Source organism: Cryptomeria japonica, chromosome 1 (genome assembly GCF_030272615.1).
Source record: "Cryptomeria japonica chromosome 1, Sugi_1.0, whole genome shotgun sequence".
NCBI classification, from domain to species: domain Eukaryota; kingdom Viridiplantae; phylum Streptophyta; class Pinopsida; order Cupressales; family Cupressaceae; genus Cryptomeria; species Cryptomeria japonica.
Window position 1 is genome coordinate 324,768,492 of NC_081405.1, and position 20,530 is coordinate 324,789,021.

At 35.7% G+C, this 20,530-nt stretch overlaps 1 protein-coding gene across 5 annotated transcripts in view; it reads right to left on the reverse strand.

Moving 5' to 3' along the window:
• LOC131073157 (uncharacterized) overlaps window positions 1–20,530 on the reverse strand; it is a 160,351-nt gene that overhangs the window by 42,585 nt on the left and 97,236 nt on the right. For all 5 annotated transcript variants that reach the window (XM_058009549.2, XM_058009548.2, XM_058009546.2 and 2 more), the window contains 3 exons: window positions 8,675–8,768; window positions 8,396–8,521; window positions 8,023–8,123 (listed from right to left, as the gene is read on the reverse strand). In XM_058009549.2, the coding sequence (XP_057865532.1) occupies window positions 8,023–8,123; window positions 8,396–8,521; window positions 8,675–8,768 (321 nt within the window). The remainder of the gene's footprint in view (window positions 1–8,022; window positions 8,124–8,395; window positions 8,522–8,674; window positions 8,769–20,530) is intronic.

Genomic DNA, 20,530 nt, shown 5'->3' on the forward strand with positions numbered 1-20,530 from the left:
TCTAACTTGTTTTCCAAATTGACATTCCTTACATATTGTATTCTGAGGTTTCACAATTTTAGGTAGATCTCTAACTGCCTTAGAAGTACTGATCTTTACCATGCAATCAAAGTTTACATGACATAGTCTCTTATGCCATAACCAACTTTCATCTATATGTGCAATCAAGCATGCCTTTTCACTGTTATTCAAATGAAAGATATTACCTCTAGTCTGATTACCGGTTGCAATTTCCAAACTAGTTCTATTCATGATTTTGCATTTTCCATTCTTAAATTGTAACTGAAATCCTTTCTCAACCAATTGACCAACACTTAAAAGATTATGCTTTAATCCTTCAACATAGTAGACATTGTCAATGTTATGCTTACCATCAAGAGATATTGTACCCTTACCTTTGATTGAACAGGCTTTGTCATCTCCAAATCTTACTAAACCTCCATTGTATTCTTGAAAGTTCAAGAATTTACCTTTGTCTCCTGTCATATGATGTGAGCATCCTGAGTCAATGATCCATTCATCCTTTACTTCAACTTTAGCTGCTAGGGCTTGTTCTACCGGTTGAGCAGTAGGTGCCGGTTGATCTTCTGTTATAGCAACAAAAACCCATCCATTGTCTGCTAGATCCTCATCAGAATCATCAGTCACACCTTCATCATCAATATAACAAGATTTGTCTTTGTTCTTCTTAAATCTGTATCTCTGATATTCAAGATTAGACTTGTATGTTCTTCTAGCTTCTTCTCTTAGTCTAGCATGTCTATCAGGGCATCTCGAAGCCATATGACCAATCTTATTGCAGTTAAAACATTTAAAAGGTGTTTTACCTTCATACTTACTTCCAACTGGACCTTTTGGCATTTTCCTTGCAAATAGTGCTTCAAGTTCTTCAAGTTCTTCATTCTCCTTCCTAGTTTCTTCAAGTTCTCTTGCATAAAAGGCTTTCCAATCTGATTTGTCAAATGATGGAGCAAATGATGTTGATGCTCTAAAGGCCAAAACTGTCTTTATAGTAGTAACAAGACCAAATTCCTCAATTTCAGAAGCTGAAAATTTTCCAATCAATGTATCCCTAGTTACTAATGTATTAGGCATTGTTCTCAACTCATTTATAGCAGTAACCATCATTTTATATGCCGGTGGCAATCCTCTTAAGATTTTTGAAACAATTTCATCCTCACTCAAGGTTCCTTCCCAACATTTAATACCCAAAACAATTTCATTTACTCTTTCCATAAAAGCAGAAATCCTTTCATCTTCTTCCATTTTCAAATGTTCATACCTGACTCAGAAGCTTTCAAGTTTTGCAATCTTGACTGTGGAATCTCCTTCATTCAGTGTTTCCAAATGATCCCAAATAGCTTTAGCAGTAGACCTATCTGATAATCCCATAATTTGTTGATCTGATAAAGTGCTCACAAGTGTTTCTCTTGCTTTGCAATCATTCTCCTCATCTTTAGCTAAGGTAGTTGGAGCGGTCTGACCAGCTACAACAGCAGTATAGCCATTCTTTGTAACTTCCCAGATGTCTTTACCAATGCAATTTAGATGTGTCTCCATCCTGATCTTCCATATCCCATAGTTGGTTCCATCAAGTTTAGGACTGTCCTTCCTAAAATAATTAGTAGTCATTGGATCTCCTCAAGTTGTTAAACTTCTGCAAAAGAGGACTAGGCTCTGATACCAATTGTTAGGTCCCAGAGACAACTGAGAGGGGGGGGGGGGTGAATCAGTTGTCTAATAAATTCAAACCAAAACAACTTAACCAACTTAATGCTTAATACCGGTAAACCAGTTAAGTATGCCGGTAGACAGTGTTAACAGTTAATTGCTATACTGGTAAAGATTAATGCATGAAACATAAACATAAAGTTATCCACAACACATAACACCAATATTTGTACGTGGAACCCTGTAAGGGGAAAAACCACAGTGGGAAACCTTAACCACAATCAGATGATACTACTGTAGATAGTAAGTGTACATAAATGGGGTCTGCACATGCAGAAAGGCCAACAATCTAGAGCTCACTGCTCAATCACAAAATGGGAGTCACACTGACTACTATTGGATAGTTAAATCCAATAAGAATGTACTGCACAAAATAGCATCTTCATATGCTGGATTCAGTATTGGTGTAATGCTGATATGCTTCTACAAAAACGTAGCTTCACCTTCAAATGATGTCTTCGTGTATACCTCTGCTTAATCTCGCATATACCTTCTCACAATTCTTTTTTCGCATTCCACATTCGATCTTACAAATAAGATCTTACATTTATACCATAACCTAAGACCAATTTTAGTAGGTCGGCTCTACAAGATATTACAATAAAACATTTTACAAACAATATAATATCCGATGCAATAACCGATTAAACATGTCGGCTTAAAGCATTTACAACAATAATAAATCATCTCCATAGCGTGCCATGCTGATCTGGAAAAGATAAACCTGTCGGTGTAACCCTAGGTAACCCTGGACCTATTTGCCGGTAAAAGCAAATATGCAAATATGAATATACCAATGATTAATTCTTCAAAACAAAGTGTCCACACGATGTCTTCGACATTACCAAGTGTCTTCCATATCATTCCAAGTGCCGGTGATCATTATGTCCTACCGGTGAACTATATACCAATAACTGTGCAATAGTTACTTGCTTGTCGGTGAATGCTACTGGATCTCCAAAGTGCTAGTGTTTTAGTAGGTGTTGACATCAATGACAAAACCATACCAAAATACCAACACATATTGCCTATAGTAACCTAATTATATGATCAGAAGATTCAGAACTAGGTCTTCCTTAGACATTTGACTCCACTCCCACTACCTCAGAGTATTATACAAAGGTGAGAAACTATATTATGGACTAACCTATATAAATAGGAACACCACCCATAGTCTTAAAGCTCTTATGGATGTCACCACCATAGTTACAAGACTCTGCGACTCCCGAGCCGGGTCAACTTTGTAGAGCCTAGACGACCCTGGACTTGGACTCAGTCGAGTTTGACTAGGTCTGCTCAGACTCGACAGACCCGCCAAGTCCCGAGCCAAAGACACAGCCGCACCTAGCAAGACTCTTAAAGCAAAAATAATAAAGAATTGTTTGTTTTAACTTGGGCAAAAGGTCAATATGTTTGCCTTCTTACCCTAAGAAGTCATTTTTATTGTTTGCAAACACGAGGAGAGAAAAAGAGGCATTTGAGCAAAAATATTGAGGCAGTGAAGAGTAGACCAACAGATCGATTGAAGAGGAGATTGTGATAGCTGATTGTTTGTGCAAGTTAGTAGCTTGCATTCAAGCATTTAAAGGAGTTAAATAAGGATTTGGAAGAGGCCTCTACAAATTTGAAAGTGCATTTCCTCAGTTTTAGAGCAATTTAAAAGAGGTAAGTTACATTTTTTTGATTGTTTTCTAATTTTTTTACTTTCATATTTCCATTTTATTGTACATTTGTTTTTGTTTTTTTCATTTTATGTAGATGGAAAAAATATGAAACCCTAGTTTTGCATTTTCTTTCCTTTATTTAGTTTTAAGTTTTAACTTAATTAGAATAAGAGACATTATGCTATTTTTTCATTTATAATACATTGCAGCATAATGTCTGAGCCCCAGTTAGAAAGGATAAGGCTTGGAAACATGTCATCCCCGGATCAAAAAAGGAGAAGTAACATGTGTTCATTGCAAAACAAAATATAATGGGGGAGGTATTAACTAGCTGAAATATCACATTGCACAAAATAGAATGGCACAATGCCAAAGTATGTAACTTAGCACCCCCCGAGGCTATACATAAAGTGTAAGCTCAATTAGAGGAATTTGAAGAGAAAAAAGAAGTAAAAAGGAAGCAAATAAAAGAAATGGCAAACATTAGTGGGGAGGCTTCTTCAAATCCTCGGCCTCCATTTGCGTGAGCATTGAGCCTTGGATTTTATAATAAATCCACATTAGATTCACTTTTTGTTCTACGCATGACTTTGGGTGCCCAACCATTGCTTAAGAGCATGGGTTTGAAATAAGGAGAAACATGGCGTTGCGAAAATTGCAATTGGACATTTTTGGTTCTACAACACCGTTCCATTTCATCAGCAATGTATTCAATATTATTTTGATTTCTATGTATTAATTTTTTTGCTTTTAAAAAAATTAAGAATTTAAGAGTATGCGACATTGATTATTTTAATTTTTAAAGTTAAAAGTAAAACTTAATAGTTAATAGTAAATATTTATTCTGTTTATTTAATTTGTTTTATGTCTCCTTATTGGCAAATTATGGTAGATGCCATTACTATTTGTGGTCCAAGCTTCAAAGCCCCTAATGATGAGGAGATAAAAGGCCCTATTTTGAGTCAAAAGGTGGCTGATGTTAAAGTCAAAATTGCCGAGCAGCATGAGATATGAAGGGTTGCACCATCATGATTGATAGTTGGACCAATAGAAGAAATAGAACACTGCTGACTTTTCTTGTCTCCTCATCAGGTTATTGTACTTTGTATTTTGTAAAGTATATTTATTATTGATTTCGTGATTAAGTTTTTAAATTTTTATTTTACTAAATCACTTTTTTTTCTTTCTTAGGTAGCACGGTGTTTTTGAAGTCAATTGATGCTTCAGGAAAAATGAAAAATGTTAAGTATCTCTATGAGGTGTTAGAGGAGGTGTTGGAGGAAATGGGCAAGGAGATTGTGGTGCAAATTATGTTGTTATAGGTAAACTTCTTATGTAAAGGCACCCCACCTTGTTTTGGACCCCTTGTGCTGCTCATTACATTGACCTCATATTGGAGGATCTTGGCAATATTCCTTGGATTAAAACATGTGTGGAGAATGGAAGGAATATTTGTAAATACATATATAATCATGCCTAGGTCCTCAACCTTATGAGAAATTCCACAAATAAGAAAGAGTTGGCCCATCTAGGAATTACCCGATTTGCAACAAATTTTATCACATTGCAATCCTTGCTTCAATTCAAGGTTGGTTTGAAACGCATGTTTGTAAGTGAGGAGTGGACCACATTATCATATGCAAAGACCACTGCAGGGATTGAGACAGCTGATCGGGTTTTTGATGAGCATAGCTTTTGGCAACCGGCCAAGGAGATTGTTCGAGTAATTTTCTATTATATTTTAGTTCTCATTTCCATTTCATTTCCTTATTTTTATTCACACTTGTCTATGTAAAACTTAAAACTCAAAGCTTAATGTTTCAATTTTCACAATGATTACAATTCATAGAGCCTCTTGTTGTTCTCCTACGAGTTGTTGATGGAGAGAAGCCCGTAATGGACTACATTTATGAGGGCATGGATAGGGTGAAGGAGGCCATTAAAACTATTTATTCAAGGAATCAGGCTAAGTACAGTCCCATATGGGAGGTCATTGATCGACGATGACACAATCTGCTTCATAGGCCAATACATGCAACTACCTACTACCTTGATCCGACATTCCAAATTTTGCCTAGATTTCAAGGCCAATGACGAGGTGTGGAGTGGGCTCTACAAAGTTGTAGAGCGAATGTCATCTGATTCATCAGTTGGAGCACAAATGGTCCGTGAAATAGATATGTTTAGGAATGCACAAGGAGACTTCTTTTCACGAGACATATGCAAGCAAAACTAGACACAAGTGATGTCAGGTAAAAATCTAATCAAGGCATAGTTTAAAATTTATATCTTAAACTTTTCTATCTATGATTCTATTACCATTATCGTAAACTTTAAGTTAAAGAATAGAAATGATTTTTATTATTTCTCGTTTCAGATATATGGTGGGAGATGTTTGGTAATAAGGTGCCAAATCTACAGAAGATTACAATTTGTATCTTGAGCCAACCATGTAGTGCTTTAGGATGTGAGCACAATTGGAGCATGTTTGAGCATATTTACTCCAAAAAGCGCAACAGGTTGGCAGTGCAAAGGTTGAATGATCTTGTGTATGTTCATTACAACCTTCGCCTCCATCACAGACAAATCTTGGGCACTGACACATCTCCTATCACTTTAGAGGAGGTTGATCCATAAACAAAGTGGAACATTGAAATTGATGATCCTGTCTTCAACAATGAAGACTTGGAATGGGTTGATTAGGTGGATTGAGAGACAGAGGCAGTAGCGATGGCAGAGGAGGCTAGAGCATGAGGACCCCGAGGATGGTGTGGATGAGGATGTGGATGTCATTGAGGCTGAGCTTGAGACAAAGGCAGATATTGTCACTACAGAACATTCCAGGACCTATCTTAGGCGCACACATAGGACGGTTGCAAGGTCAAGTGGTCACTGATATTGGCTCCTCTGAGCCTTAGACTTCTAGGCTCCAACTTTTATTTTGATATAAGTTTTGAACTTTTGATGCCATGGATCTCATATTCCATGAATTTTGTAGACATTTGACACTATTTATATTTCTAATGTGTTATTTAGTTTAACTTATTTCCTTCGATTTAAGCCTAAACTTTGCATTTATACAAGTATGTGATCAATGTAAACTTGCGTATGTGTTCAAAGTAGCTTCTATCTGATGAGATTATTGTGACTTTAAGGTTTATTTATTAAAGGATGCATGAAACAAGTTTTAAATCTTTAAAAATCATTGAATTTCTTGGGTTTTCCAATTTGCTAAGTCTTGGCTGAGTTTTTGCAGAGTCCGGGCACCGAGTCCGAGTCCGAGTCAAAAATCAGCTTGCCGAGTCCAAGCCGAGTCCGAGTCTTGTAACACCGGTCACCACAAAATGCAAGCTAATCAAGCATAGAAAGGACCATGATGGTTGAGTCTATTTAAGTCCTTGAATGGTCAACGAGGCATGGCCCGTTTCACAAGGTTTATTTTTGTGTTCAAGTTCAATGAGGAAAAGTCTTAGTAAAAAAATCGTGATTAAATTTGAATAATATTGTTTTTATTTTGTTTAAATATAAATCGAAAATTGAAAATTAACTAAATTTTGAAATATTAATATTTAAATAAAAATAAACATATTAAAAGTTATAAATCATATCAAGGATGATTGTGCACAAAATTCTTTTAAATATTTGTGTAGGTAATCAAATCTATAATTTATTAATTGCTGCCCTAGTTCAAGGATCTATCTGTACTAAAAAATATGTTTTGTTATTCACATTTTATGAAATAAGGATGTAAAATATTCATCAAGTTGGAGTTGAACAAGGACCTACACCCGAGGATTTTGAACCTGACACAAATACAACGTGCTGTACAATTCCCAATGCATAGTAAATGATCTATTTGTCATATATGGACAAGAAGGGAAGGCAGACTAGACTAGACTAGAAGAACGTGCATACATTTAGAGGTGTCACTTGACTAGCCACAGAGCAGACAACCCTCAATAAGTATATGCTATCAATAAGATAGCTTTACTTCCAACTTTTACAACTTTTCAGCTCTAACACCAATATGAAATCATAACAAATGCCTCTATGCACTAAAGAGGACCAGTGACGTAAGGAGGTAAAGATATCTTTGCCCAGAAAAAAGATAAATGGATTGCATAATAAACGTGCAGACAAGATCTGAGTGATTCCAACCATTGGGCCGTAATGAAGAGGCTCTTATGGTAATAAAAAATGACCTAAGCATGTATCAATCTCTCAATAATAAAACCTCCAACCCTTGGACAGCCTTATAATTTGTAAAATTTCATGTATGGTCAATTTAAATTTGAATGGATCCAACAATCTATGTAAGTAAAACATGGGTGTATTTCTCCATCATAAATATTGTTTTGTTAGTTGATAATATATGTGAACAATGACGGTGGCATAAGATAAGCAACAAGTTTAATTTTCCCTACAAAAAATAAGCATCTTTTGGAAGCACTGGAATTCAAACCGACTGATCCTTATATAAGATCAATGGGTTACTAATGCCTTAAGATTATTTCTACTATCATGTGGAATAAATACAAAGAAATTTTGATGCTGCTTGAATTGTCAGTGTTGACAATTATAAAAACATATAGGCACAAGAAATAGAGATCATCGAAGATATGCTTACAACATCAGTGGCTATGATGTAATCAAAAGGAGGATCAGCAGCTGCTATATGTAGTTCGTTTCCCCAATCCAATTCTGCAACTTGTATTGATCCAAATGATACTGCAAAAAGAAAACTTCAGATGATGACTAGGGCAGTCATAAAATACATTATTTCAAAAAAATACATCAAGGACTGCAAATGATCATGACATCATATCCTGTGATCTATGAGAATGGTAAACACACAAGGAGAACAGAACCTAATATTACCCAACATCAACCTATACAGAAGGTAGATGCTACCAACTAATCGTTCTTACATTTCATTAGTATTGAGTAATTTTAAGTTTGGAAGGAGAACCAAAGCAAATTGATAAGAGCTTAAAACATGCCTGAATAGGGGTTTTCAGAATTTGCTTGCTTGATTCTCATTGCATTTCTTTCCACATTCCTCATCAGCAGTGGCAACACTTCTGTCTGATCAGTAGCCACCACATCACACCCTAGTAGTGCCATGCCTACTCCAGACAAACAAAATACATTCTCTTAGGATAAAATGTAAATCTGCATCATTATATGGGTAAGAGTGAAAACATGGCCACCTTCCAATATATAAAATGTGTCAAAAACATTAAATAGAAAAGTAGTACAAAGAGAATGACAAATCTTACCAAATCCTGCCAGACCACAACCAGCCCCCAGCTCAATTACGCGTTTCCCTCTCATCTTTGAAGGACTGAACTGTCCTTTTCTACAATTCTTCTCCTATAAATAAAATAGTGGGCCCATTCAGGAGAAGTAAAGCACGTTACGAGATCACTAAATAATGGAACATATATAGCAAATTGCATTTCAAACAGATTCAAGAAAACATATGACCGGTGCCACCAAACAGAACTGCAACTTTCAGACAGAAAATTTTTATTTGTTTTATGTGCACATGGAAGTTGAAAGGCCATCCACTTCACCTGATCGCTCTCCTTAGCCTTGATTTCTGAAGATGGAACTTTCCATCGATTATTGATGCCTGATGATAGTTGATATTATACACTGAAGGTATATTTATCTGAGTTCTTTTCAATGACACTGTTGCTGAATCTGCTATTTGAGAACTGAATACCGTTCTGAACCAATCATGATCCCTTGTATGATATCTAATGCCCTTCTTATATCTTTCTATGATGATGAGAAGACACGACCCCTCGTGTGATTGCAACTGTTTGTAACAGAGGCGTCTTTCCTTGGTTTACCCGTGGCTGTTCATAACTAATGTTTGGCTTAATTGAACCGCTTCTTAATCTCTCTCCCAAACGCACCTTAGCAGTATTCAATCGCACCTTAGCAGTATTCAATCGATTGTTTTACTGCCCCTTCGGAAAATGCCGAGGCAAGGAGGGTAGATCTGTCATAACATTAAAACTGATTGATACAACTGTTACTATTAATATTACTGCCTTCATCCATATGTTCGTCTGAGTCTGATTGTAGCGCATGAGGTCGCACAACTTCCTATTTCCATTTGTTGTTCCTTTGATGTAAATCGGGGGGCATGACAATGTCAATGGAGACTTTGAAGAAGATGAGCACTTATCTTGTGCTATACTTAAAAAGCCAGTTCCATAGGTTCAAGTTAGTTCTCATGGAGAAGAAGAGGTTACCCAATCATTTCAATCAAAGATACAAGTCAAAGGTAAGAAGATAAATGCCTTAATTGACTCATGCTCACAATCTAACCTCATGTCTACCAAGTTGGTTAGTGAGTTAGGATTGTAAGTTGTGAATCACCCACATCCATACCTCTTGGCATGGTTGCAACATGGAGCAAACATTAAGGTGACAAAACAATGCAAGTTGGCATTTAGTCTACATTTAAAGTACAAGGATGAGGCATTGATTGATGTGCCATTAGAGGTAAGTAAGGTAATTTTTTGTAACCCTTATCTATACACGAGCAATGCTGTTTACTTTAGGCACAAGAATCAATGTAGGCTTTGGTAAAGGGCATGAGTTGTGTCCTATATTCTTATAACAGTAGATCTAAAATTGTCATTGCTAGTGCTTCAAAATCTAGGAGACTAATCAGTGCTGTTGGAAGGTCAGGTTCCCCAATGCATGAGGGGTAGCGTATGTGCATAAAGAGGCTATCCGTGGAACTATTATCGAGTCTTAGATGCAGCTAGAAAAGCAAGATAAAGGGCTATACAAAGAAAAGAAGCATGTAAAATTTGTAAAAGAAGTAGGGCGTGAGGTCAAGACTCAAGATGACACCTACAAGGGTGAGTGGTACTTTTTCCTTTCAGTGAGAAGAGTACTTGTGTCTCATGGAGTTTGCTTATAATAAGTCGTACCAATCCTATTGGGATATGGAGTCCTTAAGGCCCTCTATGGTCACAAGTGCTATAATTCTATTAGATGGGATCATTTGGAAGATCAAGTATTGGTAGGGCCTAAGATGCTCAAGGAAATGAACACACATGTGAAATTATTAGGCAAAAGATGAAAGCAACAATTGACTATAGCATGAGCTATATTGACAATTGGAGAGAAAGTTATTCTTCGAGTAAGAGCTCAAAAGAGCTCCATGAAGTTTGGTACATCTTCCAAACTTGCACCATGATACATAGGACGAAATGAAATCCTTCACATGGTCAATCCTGCAACTTGTCATCTAGCTTTACAGCAAGATCTAAGTAAAATCTATAACGTGTTCTACATGTTTCTCCTAAAGTAACAAGTTACTAATTGGGCTAATTTTCTTAATTGGGATGCCTTGCAAGTGAGCAGATCCCAAAATCATGGTTGTGGAAGCGTTTTGGAAGCTCATTCACCACTAAGTGCACCTTTCTAGATATAGTGTTGATCAATGTAAGGTCCTATAGGACCAATTTTATGTGGAAAAGTGCTCCCTTGGAGGAGACACAAGAAATGAAGAAATTATTTCCACATTTGTTTTAAAATTGAACTACCTTCAAAACAAAACAAATTTAAGCGACAAAGGAACATACTATACTAATAAAAAATAACATTATTATTATTTTGTTTTTGGATAAATCAATATATGACTATGGATTAGCCAAAATTTGATTAGTGATTGTAAGTGAGATTGATTTGACTAGACTAGTATGGTTGAATTATTAAAATGTTGCTTATAAAATTCCATAATGTAACGATATTTTTATGATTGTGATAAAATAGTTTATCAAGTAACAATGATAATGCATGCTAATAATGAGTTTTCTTGGTCATTTGTGTACAAGGTACACTCCAAGACATGTATGTACAAAAAACAGCACACAAGACTTCTTGGGGTTGTGCCAACTGATGCCACCATATAACCAATAGATTTGACTCTGTCGTTGAGGTGGATGTGGCTAATTAGGATGGTTTAGTAGATTTTGGTAGAAAAATGAACGTAGTTGTTGGGGATCCAAAGGTAGACTAAGGGAAAGGTGTCTATGAACAAGCATCGATGGGATTTACTCACCTATTGCAATCCTAACTTGCTTGTCTAGAACACCTAATTGATTGATAATGAAAAGAGGGACCGAGGTGGAGACACCATATTCTAGTATCAATGTTTAGAAGTGACTATGGTGCCACTAGTTATTCTCAAGTAACAGCTTTGCATAAACATACAGATATATGTAAACTAGTGTGTTTTATTTTGCCTATGTGTCTGCTTATGTTGGTTTTGCTGGTTGATTTTTTATATGTTTCAAATGTTTTTGAGTTTTGAATATTTTTTTTCATTTTTTAATTTGTTTTCAATGTTTTTTTTATTTTTATATGTTGTTTTGCTAAAATAAACAATCTAATTAATGAACAGTGATTAAGGTGCTAGAAATATGCAAAGTAAATTGTATTTAATTGCAAAAATAAACAATATAAATAATCTACTCTAAGTTGCTGATGATAATAAATAGATGCCTAATTATACTCTTTTGTATTTTTCTTTTAACAAAATATTGAATCAATGCAACTAATAAAAGTTACTTTCAGTACAAACTCTTTTCCTTTTTTGGATGTATAAATGAAATTGATTTTCCTAAAAATAGAATTTAAATCCCCTTCCAAACGACGGATATTTACAATAAATAATCAATTATCCTAATAATTTGTAAATAAAAGTTCTGGGAATATTCTTCTTCAAGCTTCTAGCTTGCATGAAGCATAATTCAGGAAACTGAAAGCATGTTTCTTCTGCTGGCTCATTCAAAGCTTTTCTAGAAGAAAAATTCTCTCACGATTTCTACAGAGGTTTCCCAGAAGAATCTTCTATATCTGGACAACACCTAGACTGTTCTATTGCTGCAAGAGTGTTTTGGCAATGCTAGTTTGGAAACAACAAAACAATGAGGCCAGTGAATGAATTCTAACCTAATAGGCATCCTTTTATACGTCAGGAAGAAGAGTATCAGGTTTCAATTATAAGTAAATCCAACCCAAGACTCCTAATCCTTTGAGATTTGATATTCAATTGTACCAATGTTGTTGATTTGCATGTTTTACAAGTTATTGGTTCTAAAAAAACAAACAAAATTAAATCAACCTAATAAAACACAACAATCTAAACTAAGCAAAAGAATCTATACAAATTAAAACAAATAAATTGGAATTCCACACCAATATAAATGTTGTAGATATGGAGCACGATTGTGGCTGGGTTCTCAATATCAAATCCTCTCTTTATGCTTCCTTGTGAACAATTACTTGAAGTGTATCTCCAAGGCAAGATAAACCAAATGGAAGAATCTAAGTGCTGGAAAATAGGATTGACTGAACGTGATTAACTATTATGATTATGGTTGCAGGGAAGGTAAGATCAACCAAATGGGAGAATCTAAGTGCTGGCAAATCGGATATATTAAATGCGATTGACTATTCTGATTATGGTTGCAGGGAAGGTAAGATCAACCAAATGGGAGAATCTAAGTGCTGGCAAATCGGATATATTAAATGCGATTGACTATTCTGATTATGGGTGCAGGGAAATTTAGGCAGAGTCTGCTCTGCTTTTCTATGGAAATCCATGCACTCTTCATTGGAAATCCATGCACTCTTCAAAATGGAATCTTCTCTAACTATTGTGTGGAAATGCTGTTGGGATAAGGCAACACACAAAAGTACAAACAGAAGAAATACTAGTTTTTTTTAAGAGAAATCACGTGCACAACTGCATGTGGTGCTTTTGATACCTGACTGAGGTGATGAAAACATCAAGCTTGAAAGAACAAAAGTTTCAAGACAAAACAAAAGCACAGGAAAATGCTGAAAATAATGAGAACTGCTAGAGACAGTAAGAAAGATGTACAAGGTTTGACAAGTAGGATTTTTCCTTGGAGACATTAGCCTGTTGTCACTTTTATTTATTTTGACATACCATACACCCTTCGAGGATTTGTCATCATTGGACTTGCCATGTTGGCTCGTATGTTTTTGGGGACTTATACAACCAAAGAAAAGGAAACATGCAGGAAGATGACATTAAACCTATCATATTAAAGAACATAGAGATTGCATAGTAAAACCATTAAACCTATCATATTAAAGAACGTCGAGATTGCATAGTAGAACCATTCACACACCACATCAATCATGACAATGATTTAGTCACAATTTGACATTAGTCAATAATTGTCAAGTAACCTTCTTTGGATGGATACACAGTAGTTCTTGTTTGTTAGTCTTAAATTCTTAATCATTCTAGTATATGTCTTCTACCATAAATTGCAAAAATCATTTTTTTTTTTTGCCATCCTTAAGGACAAAATGAAATAGGAAAAGAACTTGAGTTGTAAGTACATATTATGTCACATACGTACTTTAATAAGAGTGTGTGTGTGTGTGTGTGTTGATTATATATAATAAGTACATATTGTTGTAAAAATTAATTGAACACAATACCTTAATATTCTATTAAATAACAAGATACAATTACAAAGAGGTTCATCTCCTTATATAGAGAATGGAGGATGAAATCATACAAAAGGATAAACATGACATGACTCACCCAACAATTAAAAATGAAAAGAACCAATTCCCACTAAGGTGACTTTATTACAACTGTAAGCCTTATCTTCTAATAGTTATTTTATAACATTCTAATACCCTCCCCCTTTAAGGCTTACTGCTCTGAAAACAAATCATATCAAACGAAAAACACCTTGAACCATGAATTGCCATTCTTCAAAAGCTTTCCTTTGAAACTAGTCATACACCAATACCATCACAAATCTTCCAAACCATTGGACAACAATCCATGTTGATCCATACTCGCAGAGCTCCATCAAGTAGGCTCATAACCCTCTAAAGGGTATGATTCCCAGATTCCACAGACTCCCAAGCTAACTAAGAAACCATCCATTTTGACCTTTGTCTATAATGGCTTCCTACCTGCCTTCAAAAAACTAGACTTCTTTAAAATGTAATTACCCCTTTTAGATTTCTTCAAATTATTGTACTTATGACTTGATTTAAACACTTTGTGGATTTATTGTTATAGAATATTAAAATTAAAGAGGACTAATTCAATATATTTATAGATGTGAAACTGGAATGTAATAATGAGACCTTCTTGTCTGATATAGTATTCAGCATACAAAGAAATCTACGTTCATTCATGGGAAATTCTGATTGTCTTGATGTTACAAAGTTATAAATTCAGATCTAGATATCACTGTCTCTGTTGTGTCTGATAGTTTGCCTCATAAACCTGATCCAAATAGTATTATTTGGTTGCTTCTCCTAATATAGATTTATGTTCATTCAACTATAACGTTGTCCCTGATATAATTTATTTTAACTGTGCGTCCTTTACCCTTGCAATGGGATGAGTATCCCTCTCCTCTTATTCGGTTATCCCTTGGCTCATGGGAGCACTATAAAAATACAGAAAATAACTAAGTATCTGATGTCTTTGGAAGATCTTTGAGATTGCCTTTAAATGCCCCTCAATGGCACTATGTGAGAAGTATCTCACCATCGCATCTTTTAATTAGAGTCTCTTCATTATGATTTACTTTGTTATTGGTTGACCATTAATAAGCTAATATTATATTTTATTATTACTTATCTATTTATTTTATAATGTTTATATTTCTTTTATTTATTTATTTTAATTTTATTTTTATTATCCAACCTTGGATCGGGGTTGGGAGATTACATAAAATGCAGAAAAAACAACTTTTTCTTCAACATTATCTGCAATACCAAGATGTAGCCCTTTTTCTTGCAATAAAAACATTGTGTCCCTCTTTTTTTCCTTATCAAATCTTTTACTATTTGAATATAATGCTACCTCAATTTGAGGATCATCTTTTGTATCTCCTGCAATGAAAGATCCCAAATGGATCCTTTTGCTGTTGCTGCTGTAAATTCTTAATTAAACATACTAAATTTTTGTAATTTTCCGGTGATCTTATAGAATAGACAGAAGTTGCAGAAAGGGATTGTTTCTTTTTGGGTTTTGATGTTATAAGTAAAGTAATTGATAAATAGCAACAACTGTGAAATAAAACAGTAAACAATATTCAACAGTTCATATGTAAGAACACTTGAGCAATCTGAAAATACTGCAAATCATACCAGGCAAATAACCTAGTTTTGTATTCAGCAAGAATCCATACATTTATTTGGAGCTGTTCTCAATCTGGATTGATGCCAGATGGAGGAATATTACTGGCAACGAACAAGGAACACCAAATAAGTTGAATACCACCCTTCAAGCCAACATACAAACAAGGCGTGGTTGCAAAGGAGGCGTGGAAGCTGCTGCAAATCACATGCCAGCTGAAATAGACCAGCCGCCCTGTTGAAACCCCCAATATGCACGCTGAATCTTCAGGCCAAAAAGATGTGTCTTCTAGCTCTGACAATCTCTATGCAATCCTAGATAAATCCACTGTCAACTCCTGCTGAGGGCTACGTCCCAACAATTTCAGACCTGGGGTTTACGTCCCAGACCAAAATCACTCTTCCAGAGCAATTCCCAAATTCGCAAGTTTCAAAATGATCAAAGATGCTATCAATTAGGTTTTCATCTCCTTATAACTCCTTTCCCTTTGCAAGTCAAACCCTAAAGAATAATAAAGCTTGCGCTTTATAATTAAAGTGACAATTTCCCAATTATGGCGTCAAACTATAGAAAAATATCACTTTATTGCGAATAAATAGCTTCAAGCATCCAAAAAGACTTTGGGAGGTGAGAATCATGTAGCAAAGTTCAATACCTTTCCAACGAGCTATAACACATAGGCATATCAAACCAGATGAAGCCAAAAACCCCTTATTACTCCGAAATGGTTATATACATAGCCTTATTTTAATTTATTTAATCGCTAACTTAGGAAATATTTAAATATATTAAAATATTTCCATAGATCCAATAATAGCCCAAAATAACCAACCAAACATGAATCTGACTTTGTCACCTGTCTGTGACTGATGTCGGACAAGATGGGCCAATTGGCAGTCCCATCCCTAAAATCTAGGGATGCTCCTAGAAACTAGGAAACACACCCAATCTTCCTAAAACTGAAACCATGGTATGGTCCCGTGGAACCTCAAATATGGAAACTGCCACAACCTCCTAAAAAGTAGGGAATCGCCCTAAAAAGTAGGAACCTCTCTCCAAACACCTGTAACTGCTCAAAAGGATCCTTCTCTACTCCTTGGTCCCCCAGGTGGTCATTCAGTCAACTGCCAGTTCTCCCTAAAAAATAGGAGACCTCCCTAAAATGTAGGAATTGTCGTCAGAAGGTCCAAAACGGCTCACAGAGCCCCTGAAAAGCTCCATGACCCTCAGAATGAGTCCCCTAACCATGTCATTGACCTACGGGAACTCGAATGGTAGGTCAACCCCTACTCATCTCATGTCACCTAGAAAAGGGGACATTACATGCAATAGTCCTCTTTTCTTCAGCTAGGAGAGCTGAAACCATATCTTCCAATTTTTCGAAGAAAATATGTATATATATAATGCATTTTTACAGACATAGATTTCATATCTATACCCATATATATCATAGATAAATGCATATATACTCTAAAATAATAGAATATACATATATTTAAAAATTATATTAAATGTTTATTTTTAAATAAATTAAATAAGGGGATTATTATTGAAGTGGCATTAAATTGATAATGAGTTAACAAGGAGAGATAATAATAAGACCTCATTAACGTTGCAAACAAAATTCTACCAGTGTGTAAATGTGAGAAGAAGAATTCAAAGGGCAAGTGGATAAATTGATGAGTCATTTAGAAATGGTAGAAATACAGAAAGAAAAGGAGTTGTGGCCTTTAAAGCTGTGGTAACTACCAGCAACAATGTGAAATAATCATCGAAAAGGGGGAAGTGATATTCTCTAGGACTTGCGGATTTTTTTATTTTTTTAAAGAAAACAATGTGAATTAAGCATCCAAAAGGAGGAAGTGATTTAACTGTGTTCTACTTGCTCTTTCCTTTCGATGATCTACCCTTGATCATTTCATCATCCCAAACATCACTAATGACGCTTATCCACCACTTTGGTCTCTTTTTAGAAACCTCTCCATCCAAATCAGTGTTGCCATCATGACTTGGGCTGCCTCTTTCTATGTCATTTGGATTCTGATCCAAGTTATCCTTAAGAAAATCTTATAGTACTGCTACTTGCTTGGGAAACTCCACATGCTCAAAATCCTCCCACTTTTCACATCGAGCTGGTAGAAGTTGAACACCTAAATCCTTAGCGTTAAAAGGCTAATCTTATGTAATCTTGATCTCCAAAGAGAGTTGAAAGGGCCCAACTTTTCACTGATCACAACATCCCTATTGAAAGTCATGTTGTCAGTGTCAACATCAATTGACTTATAGGCTTTATGATTTTCAATGTACCCTATAAGAATCAACTTTTTACTCTTTGAATCAAACTTGGTTCTCTTTGCATCTAGAATCCGAATGTATGCAATAGGGTTGAAGACCTTAAGATGACTCACTTTTGGTTTCCTCCCAAACCAAGCTTCCTCTAGGGTCTTCTCCTTCACTACCTGTGTTGGAGACCTATTGAGAAGATAAACTACAATGTAAACTGCCTTAGCCTAAAACTTCTTGGGAACAATCCTATTCTCCAACATATACTAGGCCATCTCCATAATTGCATGGTTCCTTCTCTCAACTACACCATTTTGCTGTGGAGTATAGGGTGTTGTGTTTTGTCATTTAAACGAAATTCACCACCATGATCAGATTTGAGAGTTATAATGTTACATCTGATACTTTCTCTACTAATAATTTGAACTTTTAAAATTCCTTAAACACATCTGATTTTGATTTCAAAAAAGACACCCACATTTTCCTACTCAAATCATCAACAAACAAAAGAAAGTACCTAGCACCAAATACCAATGTCGTATTCATTGGTCCACAAATGTCTGCATGAACCAATTGTAGGACTCTCAAGGATCTCCAACCTTGTCCATCTAAAAAAGGAGTTATGTGTTGCTTCCCAGCTTGGCAAGCTCTGCAAACACCCAGTATCTACTCCTACATATCAAGTTGTCTACCAAATTTTCTCATGCCAACTAAGACAGATAGGATAGTTGAGGTGCCCACACCACTAATGCCATAGTTTACTAATATCTGATGCACTCTTGGCTACAAATGCATGCTCCTGAACCTATCTAGTATCAACAAGTTGATACAAACCATGATCTTCGATACCAACAGCAATGGTTGTCCTGGATTCTTTGCCAACTATATTGTTGTCCTCATTTTTGTATGATGAAAATGAGGGCAACCCATGCGAATTTTTCTTTGAAAATTCATATCATCCCTTCTTAGAGGCATGATTGTGAAGTCAGAAATTTGTCTAGAGGTTATCTAGTCTCCTGGCTATGATTTGGTCATTCGTGTTCTTAGTTTTCTTTGTTGTTTTGAGTCTTGTTTTGCCCCTCTTAGTTTATTTTCGGGTTTGAAAGCTTGAAGTGTGAGTGGGGGGTTTCTCTTTAGTAATAACAAGTGATATGATCACTTGTAGTCGGGTCTTTAGAACCCGATTACAAGCCTTGATGCTTTGTTTCTTTTTTATGTTTAAGTCACTTGTAATCGGGTCCTAAAGACCCAACTACAAGTGGTTTCTTTTTTATTTTTGATTGCAATTTTTTATATATATCCACTTGTAATCGGGTTTTTGAAACCCGAATACAAGTGTGATGTCTCCAGTAAGCAAAGGCTCAATTGCAGTTGTGTCGGGTTTAATGAAACCCGATACATTTCTTTACATGTGTCTTCATTCTTAGCACTTTTGTAGGAGATCATTCAAGGCATCTTAGTAATGGACTAGGATTTCTCTTCCCAGTACCCTTTTTTAAAGTTCTTCTTGGGGATTTCAATTTCATTTTCAAGATCGCGACTCTCCTGTGTTCTCTTTTTCAGTTTCTTGAAGAGCTTTGTCTCAAGGTAAGTTCAATGTCCCATGCTTTTCTTGTTATTTATCAAATACGTATATCTTTCTCCTTAGCATAGTTTGTTTTTATTTTGTGTTTCGGTTTGCAAGTCATCCTGATGGCTTTCCATTTTCGTTTTAGCTTGTACACTCCCCATTTGTCATGTTTATAAGATAGCACTTCATTTTTGTGATGTTTTGGATACTTGCAATCAGGTTTTTGATACCCAATTGCAAGCATTTTTCTTGCAACCTTTCCTCCTCCTTGAGTTGTAATCATGTTTTGAGGCTTGGTTTGCTTGTAGTCAGGTCTTTAAAACCCGACTGCAAGAAATTTGTTCCTTGTCCATTATTAGTTACTTGTAGTCGGGTCTTGGAGAACCGACTTCAACGTCTTTTGATTATCTTTCCCTTTCTTTGCGCCTTTATGTGGTTTGTCGGGTTTCAAGCACACATATGCAAGTTCATCATTACAAGTTTATAGTGACTTTCACTTGCAATTGAATCTTTAAAACCCGATTGCAAGTGGAGTATGCTTCTTACCAACACATTGCGTAAGACATCTTGAATCCATGAGATTCGATCTTAGACCTTTGCCCAATATTTGAAGACTTGTAATTGGATCCTCATGATCCGATTTGAAAGCAAACCATTAATTTGCCTTTGCTATATGCAAGTGTGGCTTTTGCCATTGCACTTCAACATTCTATTTGTAAGTATATCCCTTTATGCTCAAAATGCTTTCCAAGGCATCATGCCACATATTAGTCACTTGTAATCAAGATTTTAAGACCCGACTACAAGTATCCATCATCTCTCGCTTTTAAACTTTACCATTCCACTTGCAATCGGGTCTTGGAGACCCAATTACAAGTGCGAACTGTGAAAGTTTTTCCACTTACAGTCACCCCCATGAGATCCGATTTTCCTTCCCATTGTTGTCCAAGCTCATCCATAAAGCATCTTTGAGTCAGTCCAAGATGTTTCATGATAAAATCCTTCCCAAGTTGTGGTGTGAGCATTAGTTTTCAAGGCTTGAAGACTATGGAATCTCTAATTGTTGTTGAAGATGTTCTTACCCTCTTAAGTTTTCATCAC